Genomic DNA, 12,861 nt, shown 5'->3' with positions numbered 1-12,861 from the left:
TCCAGCCCAAGTGCAAAACCCTGCACTTTGCCATGTTGAACCTCATCAGGTCCATCTGGGCCCACCTTTCTAGCCTGTTGAGGTCCCTCAGAATGGCTCTGAATGGATTCTTTAATATCTTTTGTGATTGCATACAATTACTAAGTTCTACTGATGTTGATGTAGAGGTCTGTCAAATACATTTTCCCTACGATCACTGTTTACCTCTCAGAACTACATTTGCCAGGACTGAGACACTGGTGAATAGTGAAGACAGCTTTAGTAAACATTCGAGTTACCTCTCTTCTGTAATGCCTGCAGGGCAATTCTAGTAAAGGTAACATTATGAACTTAATTCCCAACTGCAGAGCTGTTCTGCAGTAAACAAGTAGTACTTTATTTCATTTAGTGAGTGCCTTTAAAGACACTTGTCAACAGTCTGCAAGAAAAGAAAAACTCTCTTTCCTTTCTGAGCTACAGATAATTACCTCGGGTTTTGCTAAGATAACAAAGTAACTTTAAGAGTTACCTCACTTAAATCTACTTCAGGTTGAAGTATTTGCTTGGCTGGGCCTTAGATTTGGGGTGGTGCTAAAAATACTTGTAATATTACAATGGAACAGTTTCATCTGGGATCTCTCTATAAAGAATGAGAAAGATAAGTCTCTAATTAGATATTTTCAAATCCTTTTCAAACAGCTCTGTAACTCTGGAAGTTACAGAGCAGATTAAGTCTGCACAGACTATTTTCCAGATAGCCTTTGCTTTTTACACCTAGATGCAAATGCTTCTCAGCATGCTGCTGTTTCCATTTGGACGTTGTCTCAAACACGAAGTTACACTCCAAAAAAGGCTCAGTAAATATCAACCCATCTAAACACAGAAAAAATCCATACACTCTTTCTATTTTTTATTTTTTTTTAATAAACAAATAAAAATCTCTGGGAAAAATTAATTAAGTACTTACAGCTGGTGGACTTTTGCTCTTTTCAATGTAAGTGAAGAGTTCATACAAGACCACACCAAAACTCCATACATCTGAAGCCACAGAAAATTTGCTCTCTGTCAGAGACTCTGGAGCATACCTGCAACATATGGTAAAAATAATATTGTTCTGCATCACTTGCATCTTTCCAATTTTGAAGATATTTCTTTGAATAGGACTTTTTTTTTTTTTTTTTTTTTTTTTTTTTTTTTATTTTTTTCCATGAGTAAAGTACCTTTTGTTCATAGACATTGCCTTCACTAGTAAAAGTGAACAAGTATTCTGATAATAGTAGTTAACTGCTACGTAAGAACTGGTATTTTTCCTGCATCTAATGAGGGTAAATAAGATTTTGACATGGTAAGGACTGGGAATAAAAACAGTTATAACCAATAAATATCTTTCCACCACTATCAGTAAGCTTTGAATTGTGTCCCATGCATTTGTGGGCTTAATTTTTTCAGATCAATAACATCTACTGTTAACGCTATTTTATATTATTTTATTTACCCCTTAATTATTATATTTTAAGGTCACCTATGGCAGCTATAGACACTAAAATCACAAATATGAAGTGGCATTTTGAATACACAGAAGTACATACTCCAAATGCAGCTGTATTAGATTTATCTGACAAGTTTTTGGTAGCAAGAGACTGCAGGGGGGCCTCTGTGAGCAGAGCCCAGGAGCTGTCCCATGGCAGATCAGAGCCAACTCCAGCTGCTCCAGCAAGAACCTGCCACTGCTAGAGCTGAGCTATGAGCAACACTTAATGTGCCTCTGTGAGATTAACTGGAAAAACTGCTGTACAACAGCAGCTGTGTGAGGGGAATGAAAAAAGTGTGAGAGAAGCAGCCCTGCAGAACCCAAAGTGCAGAAAGATGGCAGGTGCTCCAGGCGCAGAGCAGAAGTTCCAGGCAGCTCAGGATTAGCTTATGGTACAGTAGGCTGTCCTGCTGTAGCCCATGAACACCATGCAGAGTAGATATCCACATGCAGCAACAGAAGAGCCAAAGGTGTAGCAGTGGATGTGACTAATGAAAGCTGAAGCCCATGAAAAGCCCCTGAAGAAGCAGCCCCAGGCCATTGCTGCAGCCCAAGGAGCCTGCGGTAGGGCAGGAGGGGTGGGGGAGCAGCCACCTGTGGGGACCTGAGCTAGAGCAGCCCATTCCTCCAGGATGTGTCCCAGTGGTTCATTTACCTTAACATTCAACCTAATACTTTATCCTTGCTAACTCATCTGTACAATTTAATTCCACTTGGCCAACAGATGGTTCATCCAACAGATCTCATCTAGAAGATACATATTTTTGTTTAAAGGTCCAAAACTTACAGGAGCCCACTCTTTAGTAAGCATTCTAGATTTCTTTAATCTCTGAATACATTCCCTGTGACATTATTTAACTTGTTAACTACGATTTTTTCAGGGTGTTTTTTTGTTAGTTTTTTTTTGTTTGTTTGTTTGTTTGGTTGGTTTTTTTTGGAGGGGAGGGGAAATATGCATAAAGTTAGGAATTCTCAATGTTGTTCTGTAAAAGCAAGGATCATGCATGTGACTTTCACAATGCTTTAAAAACAGACTTGGAAATTTTACACCACAATTCCACAGTATGTAAAACAGTTGTCTGAAACCACAAAGCTGAAAACATATCATGATTTCATACATTGAGAGAAGACTTACCAAAATATAGGGCTTTCACCAGGTTCTTTCACTTTGTAGTACTCCTTGTCTTGTGGCAAGACTTTAGTCAATCCGAAATCTCCAATTTTAACTCTGTTCTCATTCTCCACTAAGATATTTCTTGTTGCTAAATCCCGGTGAACATATCTTTTTGTGCCCAGATACTCCATGCCCTAAGCGTGTTCACAAACACAACAGAAAAGAAAATCATTTTTAAGTGGCTGCGCTATCTTTAAAGGGATGAAACAAGCTCAAAGTTAAAATCAAAGAGAATGTATCAAAATCAGAGTACTTGAATATTTGCTTTCTCTATTAAGTTAATGTTGTTTCCAAATGCAAGAGACTCTCCTTAACTGAAGGCAACTATATAGAGAACCTTTCTCAGCCAAGTGTTTTACAATTATGTAGCTAGATGGCTGTTACAGCTCTTTTCCATACCCAAGTGCAGTTTGCCAGTTCCAAGCAAAAATAAACAAAGTCTGGGCTAAGCTACATGATGCAGGGCAGATAAGAAACCTGTCCTTTCATTAGCTGTTTGAATTAACCTTCTTTCTATTTTTCACATCTGCTTTCCTAATTTCATTATTAAACTTTATCTTACAAGTCCTTGAATGTGACAGCTATTCTCTGGCTGTATTCATATTTGTAAATCTTCTTTCTCCTTTCTCCTTCTTACTGACCATTATCCTCTATCACAGCTCTCTTTTTGCTGTATCTTGTGTAATGGCTACCCATGGAAACGATAATCTGAAGTTATCATATTTAGCTGCTGTTGCTGATCCCTTCTTACCAATACATTCTGTTTTTGCAATTAATTGAACACAGAAGCCAGTGCATGAAGAGACAATCAAGCTAAGGTATTACAGCAAATATTTTAAAAAAATTCTTGCCTACACAGCAATAGATGGTGAACAGAAACTGACAATGTGGTACTAAAAGATTCTTGATTTTCATACATGGAAGAAAACACAAAGCAGGCTGTCAGTTTCACAGTTTCATAAAGAAACATGGCAACACAACAGAAAAAGGAATAAATGATGTTCTAGAATAAATGATGTTCTAGAATAAATTCAGACATTTGGGGCATCAGCATTATATTTTTAATGTAAAAAGATTAGTCTTTTCCCTTTTTAAGTGAGAAACCTCTGAAAAAGTGTAACTTGGAAGTCTACTTCGTCTCAGTCTCATGCTACCTCCTTGTACCATTAGGTGGCAACACTGTATATTCAGAACATCCACTCAAATCTGTTTAAAACTGACATCTTCACCATTACCTGTTATCTTTTGCTATCCTGAAAAACAGTAGTATTAAATACCATACTGAAAATAGTCCTTAAGTTTCTCTGATACTAGTGACTTTCCTGTTATAATAGCCATTTTCCAGCCTCAGAGACATATTTACTTGAAATCATGCAAATTTTGAGTGGAAATCATAATCCTCTGACATTACACTAACAGTGAGGTCAAGTTCAATGACACTGTTGAAATTTTTTCACCTTTGCTATTCAAATGGTAGTTATGGGGCCTTCAAGCAAGGATAAATGAAATACTTTAAGCACTATGAGGTAGAAAAACAAAATTATTCCCACCCTCTTACCAGCAAGAATGAAGAAAATGTAGTGTCAAAAGGGGAAAAACAGAACAGCCTCAAAATCAGAAAAGCATTGGGAAATTTTAAATTTTAAATTCGACTACAGAACTCTATTGCTTGCCACCAGAAAAGCAGAACTAGTGACACGAGCTACATCACATTATAGCTGCAATGATTTGCTTCTACAGAAACACAATTAGCAAATGCCATCTCTGAAAACTGCTTTTCACAGTATGAGAAACACAGGTGTCATGGTTTTCTGTTTTTTTTTTTTTTTTTTTTTTTTTTTTTTTTGGCTTTAAGTATTCCACATCAAAACATCATGTAGTGCACTGGGCATTAAAGTGTTACTGCCCCAATCCCAGGTACCTATCCCTGTACATTACAGAAGGCACGGGATCTGGCCCTTCCAGGTGCGGCGCTCTCTTACTGCCTGGCAGTGGGTGCTGGAGGGTGCTTTCCTAGCCGCTCCAAGCTTTTCAGGTTTGACTCGGTCCCAGGAACTCTCTCTCTCTCCTATCTTATTTGATTTATTACTCTCAGTTTCAATTAGGTTGTATTAGATTGTGTTATCTTGCATTCCAATATCACAGTAAAATCAGTTTTTCTCCATAGATTGTTGCCACTGTTTTTTTTTCCCGTTCTTCCTTCCCATTTTGTGGAGCCGGGGAGGGGGGGGGGGGAGGGTGGTGGAGGGGGGGAAAGGGGCGGGGGAGGGGGCGGAGGAGGGAAGGGACAGGGGCTTACTTGCCCCCCCCCGGTCATGGGCATAAATAGATCTAGTTAACTCCGTGACAACAAGACAGGACATTTATCCCAGTTCTCAGTAAGGAACCAAATACACTTCAAGCAAGCACACTTATCTTAACCTTTTAGTATGGTAATGTCTTCACTTCTCTCACACGTACTTGAAATAAGAAGGCTGAAGCTGAAAAGAATTTCAGCTAAAAAACTAACAAGCAAAACAAACAAACGAACAAAAAAAAGTAACAGAAATGCACACGAGGCAGAAGAGACTTCAGATGCTGAAAGAACAAAACACGCTGGAACAAAACAGGAGAGAAATAGAAAAGGAAAGGAGAAGAGGTGATAAGCTAAAAGTATTTCGATCTCATTTTAGTAATATTATGTACTCATTTTTAATACGTAGTAATATATCATAACTGAGTGCTTTTGCCAGATTTAAGCAGTCTGCTTTGAAAACATTTATCTTAAAACAGGATTCCAAACTAAGCACAGACTCACTAACCCTTTGAGATTTTATCCAGAGTGAAACAAAGCATTAGCTCCCATGAGGAAAAACATCAAGCTGTTCTGAAGCAAAATAATACAACAGAAGTACTTAGTGCAATCAAAATAACCTCTGCTTTACAGGTAGCACAGTAGCATTAAGGCAAAGCAAAATACACACACTAATACTTAGGCTTTGCTTCCCTTAGAAGTCAACAAGAGATAATTATCTGTATGTTCTACACATGGCTTTCTAGTACTTATACGTAGCTTGTAAGCAGGAGGAAAATAATCTTTTCAAGTAAATAGTGGCAGGACACAGGAGCAGTTTTGAACTAAAAGAGGATTTAAACTAAGTGCCAGGGAAATTTTCACTGAGAGGATAGTGAAGTGTTGGCAGTATGTCCAGAAAAGCCCTGGATGCCCCAACCCTGGAAATGTTCCAAGGCCAGGATGGATGGAGTCCTGGGCAGCCTGATCTAGTTGCTTGATTTAGTGGTTGGCAACCCTGCAGAGGGGTTGGAACAAGATAATCTTTAAGGTCCCTTTCAACTAAAGTAATTCTACATTCTATGTTGACTTCCCACATTCTGATAGTGTTTGCCCATGTTCATTACATGAAAGCACAAGTTTTCCCTCTTAATTACCCGCAAAACGCAAATTCTAGCTTCCTTCCTCCTAGCTGGTACTTAGAACTTGGAAATAAGTCATTTGATCTGTTGTTTTGATTTTACATCGGCAGTCTGCATACCTGCAGTATTTCAATGTTTCTCACGTATTTGTGCATACATGTACACACAAAATGCCCTGAAAGTGGAAGGCACAAGTCTACTAGATATGACAATATGTAATGGCTATACACCCTACAGAATACTCGTTAAGTAATTTACCATTTCCTTGTTTGAAATTGAAATAATGGAGAGGAAATTTAAAATATTTGTTACCTGTCTTAGAATAAGAAGGCAGTATGTGCGCGTCCATTTGTCTTTTTTTTTTTTTTTTTTTAATTAAAGGTAATAAGCCTGCAGTGAAATCTGAAGCATCCATAGTTTCTCATATCTTAAACACAACAGTAGCATAAATCTAAGGCAGGCATAATTTTTTCTTCTGAGGTAGTAAGAAATAAGTTAATAGGAAGATTAGATACGTGTTTCCATTTTCAGAATTTATGAAGTATTTTCAATGTCAGCCAGTGAGACTGAATTATTACAGTTTTGGGCACTTTAATAGCCCCTAGCTCTTCACATAGGAATCAGGTACCTTCCCTCCACTAGATCAAAGTGCTAATATTACTTACTTAATATTAATAAATTAAAATTAAAAATAATATTACTTATAAAATGACGATATTACTAATATTGTTAAATATATGAACACTGTTATAGATATTCATCTCTAAAAGTCATTAAGTGACTTTTATATAAAAGAAATATCAGTTATGGTATCCCATGAATAGCTTGCCTCAATGAGTACACTAAATCCTTCACAATTTCAATCCAGCTTTCATTAGAAAAAAAAGATGTTTTAATTCTTCTGAATAAGCCTTTATACCTCATAAACATAAATGACTCTCAAAATTTAATTCTCCCTCAATCAGCATACAGATCAATGTCAACATGTTGCATTAAGGATTATGAAGATACCCAGAATTTTTTCAAGTTCTTGAATATAAGTACACCTTACTATCATTTCTATTGTTAAGTTTTTCTAGCTGCCTAACACTACTAAAAATATATATAACAAAACAACTAACTTCTGAATGAAATGAGTAGATGCAAATTTGTCAGATTTGTCAAATTGCCAAGCCAAATGAAAACTCTCTCACCTTGCATATCTGAGATGCATATAGCAAAAGCTTTTTGTGGTCCAATCTCTCTTTGTGTTTCTGCAGATAATCCCGTAAACTTCCATATGGTAGATATTCCATAATTAATCTCAGATTCCTACGACCTTTTACAACAACAAATAAAATACTTTATGTCACTTTTCAATGCAAAGTTTTGAAACATGCATTTACAAGTGAACAGAAGTAATAGAAAAGTCTCACTAACAAAAATGCATTCTATTGTATGCTCAGTAGTGTGCAATTTTTCATCTGTTATTTGTATCTGACATGGAAATGCCATTTATTTAAACATAACCACAATGTGTATATGCTTAATATTCAACATCTCATAAAAACTACTATTGCCAAAAGTAAAGCACAAGTGCCACCCATGTATACCAGTGTTTACATAATTCCTTCTTTTTGCTGAGGTAAAACTCAGAATGACAACTGACGTCAACTAGTTAGCAATTTAGCAATCTTCAAAACTTAGTCCGATTTTGAACACTTTTTTTTTTTTTAAACAATCAGACCTTGCACAAAACTTGTGTTTTCACTCAATTTCAACATCATCAACAATTCATTCAAATACATGTTTCTGAAATTTTCTCCTTCTTAGTCATTTATTATACAGTTGTACAAAAAGTGGTATTATCCACTCTCAGACGTCACATTAAAGGAAAAATAAGAACAGTTAAAAAAAAGTTAAAAAAATGGTTTCATTTTCTTACTTAACTCCAAATTCATCGCTTTAAGATAAAGCAACTGGGTAACCAGTCAAAACAGCCTGTTCTTTAAAAATCATATAAATTATGCCATGAGCTGACTGAATAAAGAAAATTCATCTTACAATGAAAAGCTGTACATAACAGACTTTTCTTCCCTTGGAAAAGGCTTTTGTAAACATCTGCCTGAATTTCTTGCAGTCTACATGCTTAGTTATGCAACTTAAGGTGTATTCAAAATAGCACATACCTGCACTGTAGCAAACTCCTTTGTATTTAACAATGTTATCATGCTGCAGAGATTTAAGTATTTCAATTTCTCTTTCAAAGTCCCTAAGGTGCTCCTCTGTACTATGTTGCAGCTTTTTCACAGCCACCACCTCCCCAGTATTATCCTGTAGGGGATCATACCGGCACATCTCAACACTGCCAAAGTTTCCCTAGATATAAACAGAAATACTTGAATTAAAAAATGAGTCCACGTTATCCTCTCTTTCCCAGTGCTTGTCTATAAATACCTCAGTGCACACTGTAGTATAACATTGAAGTGATATAACAAGCTTTATGTAACATTTACTATGTTATTATTTATGTAATAATTATTTAAGTGAAATATCACAAAACCACCATGAAAGAAGTTAAGAGTAAAGGATCACTCTCCATCATTCTTTGGCAGTCCTGGCTAACCAAGGATGTCCCAGTGGATTGGAGACTGGCAAATGTGATGCCCATTTTCAAAAGGGGCCAGAAAGATGATCCTGGTAGTTACAAACCTATCAGTCTTACCTTGGTGCTCGGAAGGTTATGGAATGGATAATTTTGGGTGCCACCATAGACCAATTAAAGGTCAGCCAGGGGATCAGGCCCAGTCAGCATGGGTTTACGAATGGTAGATCCTGACTGACAAACCTGATTTATTTCTATGACAAGGTGACCCGCTTAGAGAACGGAGGTAAGGCTGTTGATGTGGTCTATCTGGACTTCAGTAAAGCCTTTTACACTGTCCCCAACAACATTCTCATGGAGAAGCTGGCTGCCCATGGTTTGCATGGGTGTACGCTCTGCTGGGTGAAACACTGGCTGGATGGCCAGGCCCAAAGAGCTGTGGTCAGTGGAGTTAAATCCAGCTGGTGGCTGATCACGAGTGGTGTCCCCCAGGGCTCAGTACTGGGACTGCTTTTATTTAACATCTATATTAATGATCTTGTTGAGAGTATGGAGTGCACCCTCAGTAAATTTGCAGATGACACCAAGTTGGAAGGGTGTGCTGATCTGCCTGAGGGGAGAAAGGCACTACAGAGGGACCTGAATAGATTGGATCGATGGGCCAAGGTAAACTGAGTTTCAATAGGACCAAGTGTCGGGTCCTGCGTTTTGGTCACAGCAATCCCAGGCAACCCTACAGGCTCGAGTGACTGGAAAACTGCCTGATGGAAAGGGACCTTGGTGTTCTGTTGGACAGTCAGCTGAATATTAGCCAACAGCATGCCCAGGTGGCCAAGAAGGCCAATGGCATCCTGGATTGTATCAGGAATGGTGTGGCGAGCAGGACTAAGGAAGTAATCCTGCCCCTATACTCAACATTGTTGAAGCCACACCTTGAGTACTGTGTTCAGTTTTGGGTACCCAGAACAGAAAGGACTGTGAGATGCTGGATCAGGTCCAATGAAAGGCAACAAGGCTTGTGAAGGGCTTGGAGAATATGCCCTATCGAGGAGGAGACTGAAGGAACTGGGGTTGTTTAGTCTGGGGAAAAGAAGGGGCTGATGGGAGACCTTATTGCCCTCTTCCAATATCTGAAAGGTGCTTACAGTGGGATCAGGGTTGGCCTTTTCTTACTGGTGACAGGACAAAGGGAAATGGCCTTAAGTTGCACCAGGGTGAGTTTAGGTTGCATAACATGAAACACTTCACTACAGAAAGAGTTGTTAAGCACTGGAATAGGCTCCCCAGGTAGGTGGTTGAGTCACCATCCCTGAATGTGTTTAATTTAGTGGAGGGTTGTTAGATTTAGGGTAGTTTGGTTAGGTTGTGATTGGACTCGATGATCTTTAAGGTCTTTTCCAACCTGAGTGATTCTATGATTCTATCACAGTGACATTTCTGCAGCAACTGTCTGTAAGAAACATGCTCTATGAAAGGATGTGAACAGCACTGGAAAAAAAGGAGGGCAAGGAGTGATATCCATTCATTTTCTCCCCTTTCTTCACAGACTTCTGCTTAACTCCCATAATGCCCGCTGGGATACCTCTTTTCCTGCATTTCTAAAGAACTACACCTTAAGGCTCCTTCTGGTTCATGGTTCTCCTTTGTTTTTCAGTATTTTTTCTTCCATTCTCTGCTCTACCTTCTTCTTCTCTACTCTTTTTATCTTCCTTTTTGCAGTCATCACCAGCAAATCCATTCCTTTCCCCACTCCACACTACTGTTTATAGCCAACAATCACCTACAAATAGAAGCACTTCTGCCAGTTTGCTTTCAGGTTTTGTCACTTACAGAGACAAGTGGACATGTAGCTACACATCAGTAACCAATATAAAAAAGTGAGAAACCATTCTGGAATAGGCGTACTTAGTCCAACTGACAGAACTTCATTGAAGTCATCTGTCTGTGCATGTTTTCCACAGCCAAGCTGCAATGACTTGCAAAACACTGTAACCAAATATTGATTTCTAAAGCTTAAAATGTTTGAGGCCCACAGGTATCTCAAAGACATTACTGAGCTTCAGGCCCTTGTATTCAGAGTTCCCAAAAAAAAAACAAAAAACAACAGCCTCCTGGTTTCTATACAAGATTGCTCTGGAACAATTGTAAATGAATCCCAAGTATAAAAACTGACAAACAAAAAATGAAGCGTCAGACGCAGCTCTGCACTGGAAATATTAAGCCGCTCCTGGTGACTGGATTCAACGTAGAAAACAGCTACCTTTCTTCTGTCTAAAACCATCAAACAAGTTCCTTTCAAATCTTTTTTTCCACTGTGCTCAGATATTTCTTTATTTATTTCTGTAATGGAAGCATCCAATGTATATACTAATGTATATAGGGTCATTAGAAGATAATTGAAAAAAGTAGCTATTTCTTAGGCAATTAGAAAATTTCCAAATATACTACCTTGCCAAGTTGCTGTAAAAACTTAAGATGTCTTTCTTCAAATTGTGTTGGGTCCCGATCTTCAAAGGCCCCAGAAAATCCAAGAGCTCCAGTTCGCATATTCGGCAACATATCATTTTCTGTCAATAACTCATAATCTGAGGTGTAGGAGGAAGAGAAAAAGGATGAAGAAAGAAAAGAGAAGCAAACAGGAGAATGAAACAAGCTTACTACAGTACATCTTTTACCTAACTCTAACCCTAGGCAAACTCTGAGCTTAGTAGAATATTAACAATCTCCTTTATTTCTACTCAGTATTTTGCAGTCATGAAGACAATGAGATATTACCAAACAGTCAAGTAGCTTGACTCATAACAAGTCTTGCTGTAATTTCAATTTTTTTTTATTTTTTTTTTTAAAGATCTACTGAACTTAAATTCAGCAGCTATTGCACAATGACTCCATTATTATTGAGGGAAGAAATAAAAACCTGGGCTTGTGATAACGTGCATGTTCCACTTAGTAAAATATCTCTTACTTTTCAGAGATAAAAAAGACCTTTGCAAATACATTTGGCTAGGAGACTAGAACAGTTAAGATAGACATTAATCATCACTCAAAGCATTATTTTTATTTCACACTAACTTTTAATATATTCTTTTTTACAACAAACTAAGCAGCAGTAATGGAATACTCTATGGAGTTGAAGAGTGGTTGTAGGCCAAAATACTGAAATGGGAGCCACCATAAGAAATGTAACCTGCAGAAACTAGGATTTTTTCTATCTAATGCTATCCTTCTGTACCACAGACTCAGACTCACCAGGAGTGAACAAACTATTCAAGTCACGTATAATTGCCCTAAATGATGGCCTGAAATCTGGCTCATAATCCATACAGTTGTTTATCAGATTTGCTAGCTCTGTCCAATTGGGGGCAGGAAGCTGGTGTCGATCTTCATAAAACTGTAGTTTCTGGAACAGAAGGGAGAAAAGCCTTTTTACCATATAACCAGGAAGAGTTCTAATAGCCATGATATTCTGACTTGAGCAGTGAAAAAATACAGCTCTCAACCTAGGTTTATCACCTCACCAACATTCACATCTGACCAACTGACCAGCTGTTTAGAAGAACTACCATAATCTAGAGAAGGAGGTATCTCCTTTGTATGTCATCTCATTCTAGCAGAAAATTTTATCCATTGGGTTAAATCCAGCAGAAAATTTTATCCATTAGTGAGCTGAGTGAGCTTCACTAGATGTAAAAAATCTTCACTGGCACTAGAAAAGAATGTGATTTAGTAGAAGAGATGAGGGCATCTTTTGAAAAAACACAGATGTCTAGAAGCTAGGTCTAAAGAAGATCTTGAAATTTCTTCTAAGAGCTGATTACAACACCTGAGAAATTGGATGAGGCTTTGTTAGAAAAACAGCCAATTTATAATAATAATCCTACAAATCATTAAAGAAAATGGTAACTTCTGTTCACTTCCAAATAGAAATTAGATATAAGAAATAATATTTTTATGGAATATATTTCTGCTCAACAACCCCATCCCTTGAGCCCCTGAGGCAATGCTAATATTTCTGTTTTAAATAAAATAGAATTGTCAGCAACACACACCATCTTACAGGTTTTAGGTATTTAGGTATTCATTTACAGCATAACTAGAATTATGCCAACCAAAGGTCACGTACATTGTTAGGAAAGTTGTGTTTTTTTTTTTTTTTTTTTTTTTTTTTTTTTTTTTATT

General features: G+C 37.6%; 1 protein-coding gene across 6 annotated transcripts in view; it reads right to left on the bottom strand.

The window, feature by feature from the left end:
- JAK2 (Janus kinase 2) overlaps positions 1-12,861 on the bottom strand; it is an 87,505-nt gene that overhangs the window by 8,384 nt on the left and 66,260 nt on the right. For all 6 annotated transcript variants that reach the window (XM_042877330.1, XM_042877325.1, XM_042877326.1 and 3 more), the window contains 6 exons: positions 11,932-12,082; positions 11,131-11,267; positions 8,267-8,456; positions 7,292-7,416; positions 2,646-2,818; positions 947-1,064 (listed from right to left, as the gene is read on the bottom strand). In XM_042877330.1, coding sequence (XP_042733264.1) covers positions 947-1,064; positions 2,646-2,818; positions 7,292-7,416; positions 8,267-8,456; positions 11,131-11,267; positions 11,932-12,082 — 894 coding nt within the window. The remainder of the gene's footprint in view (positions 1-946; positions 1,065-2,645; positions 2,819-7,291; positions 7,417-8,266; positions 8,457-11,130; positions 11,268-11,931; positions 12,083-12,861) is intronic.

The sequence above is a fragment of the Lagopus leucura genome, unplaced genomic scaffold (genome assembly GCF_019238085.1).
Source record: "Lagopus leucura isolate 7727_CA_CO unplaced genomic scaffold, USGS_WTPT01 Super-Scaffold_100018, whole genome shotgun sequence".
In the NCBI taxonomy this organism is placed as follows: Eukaryota; Metazoa; Chordata; class Aves; order Galliformes; family Phasianidae; genus Lagopus; species Lagopus leucura.
This window is presented reverse-complemented; position numbering and strand designations above follow the sequence as displayed.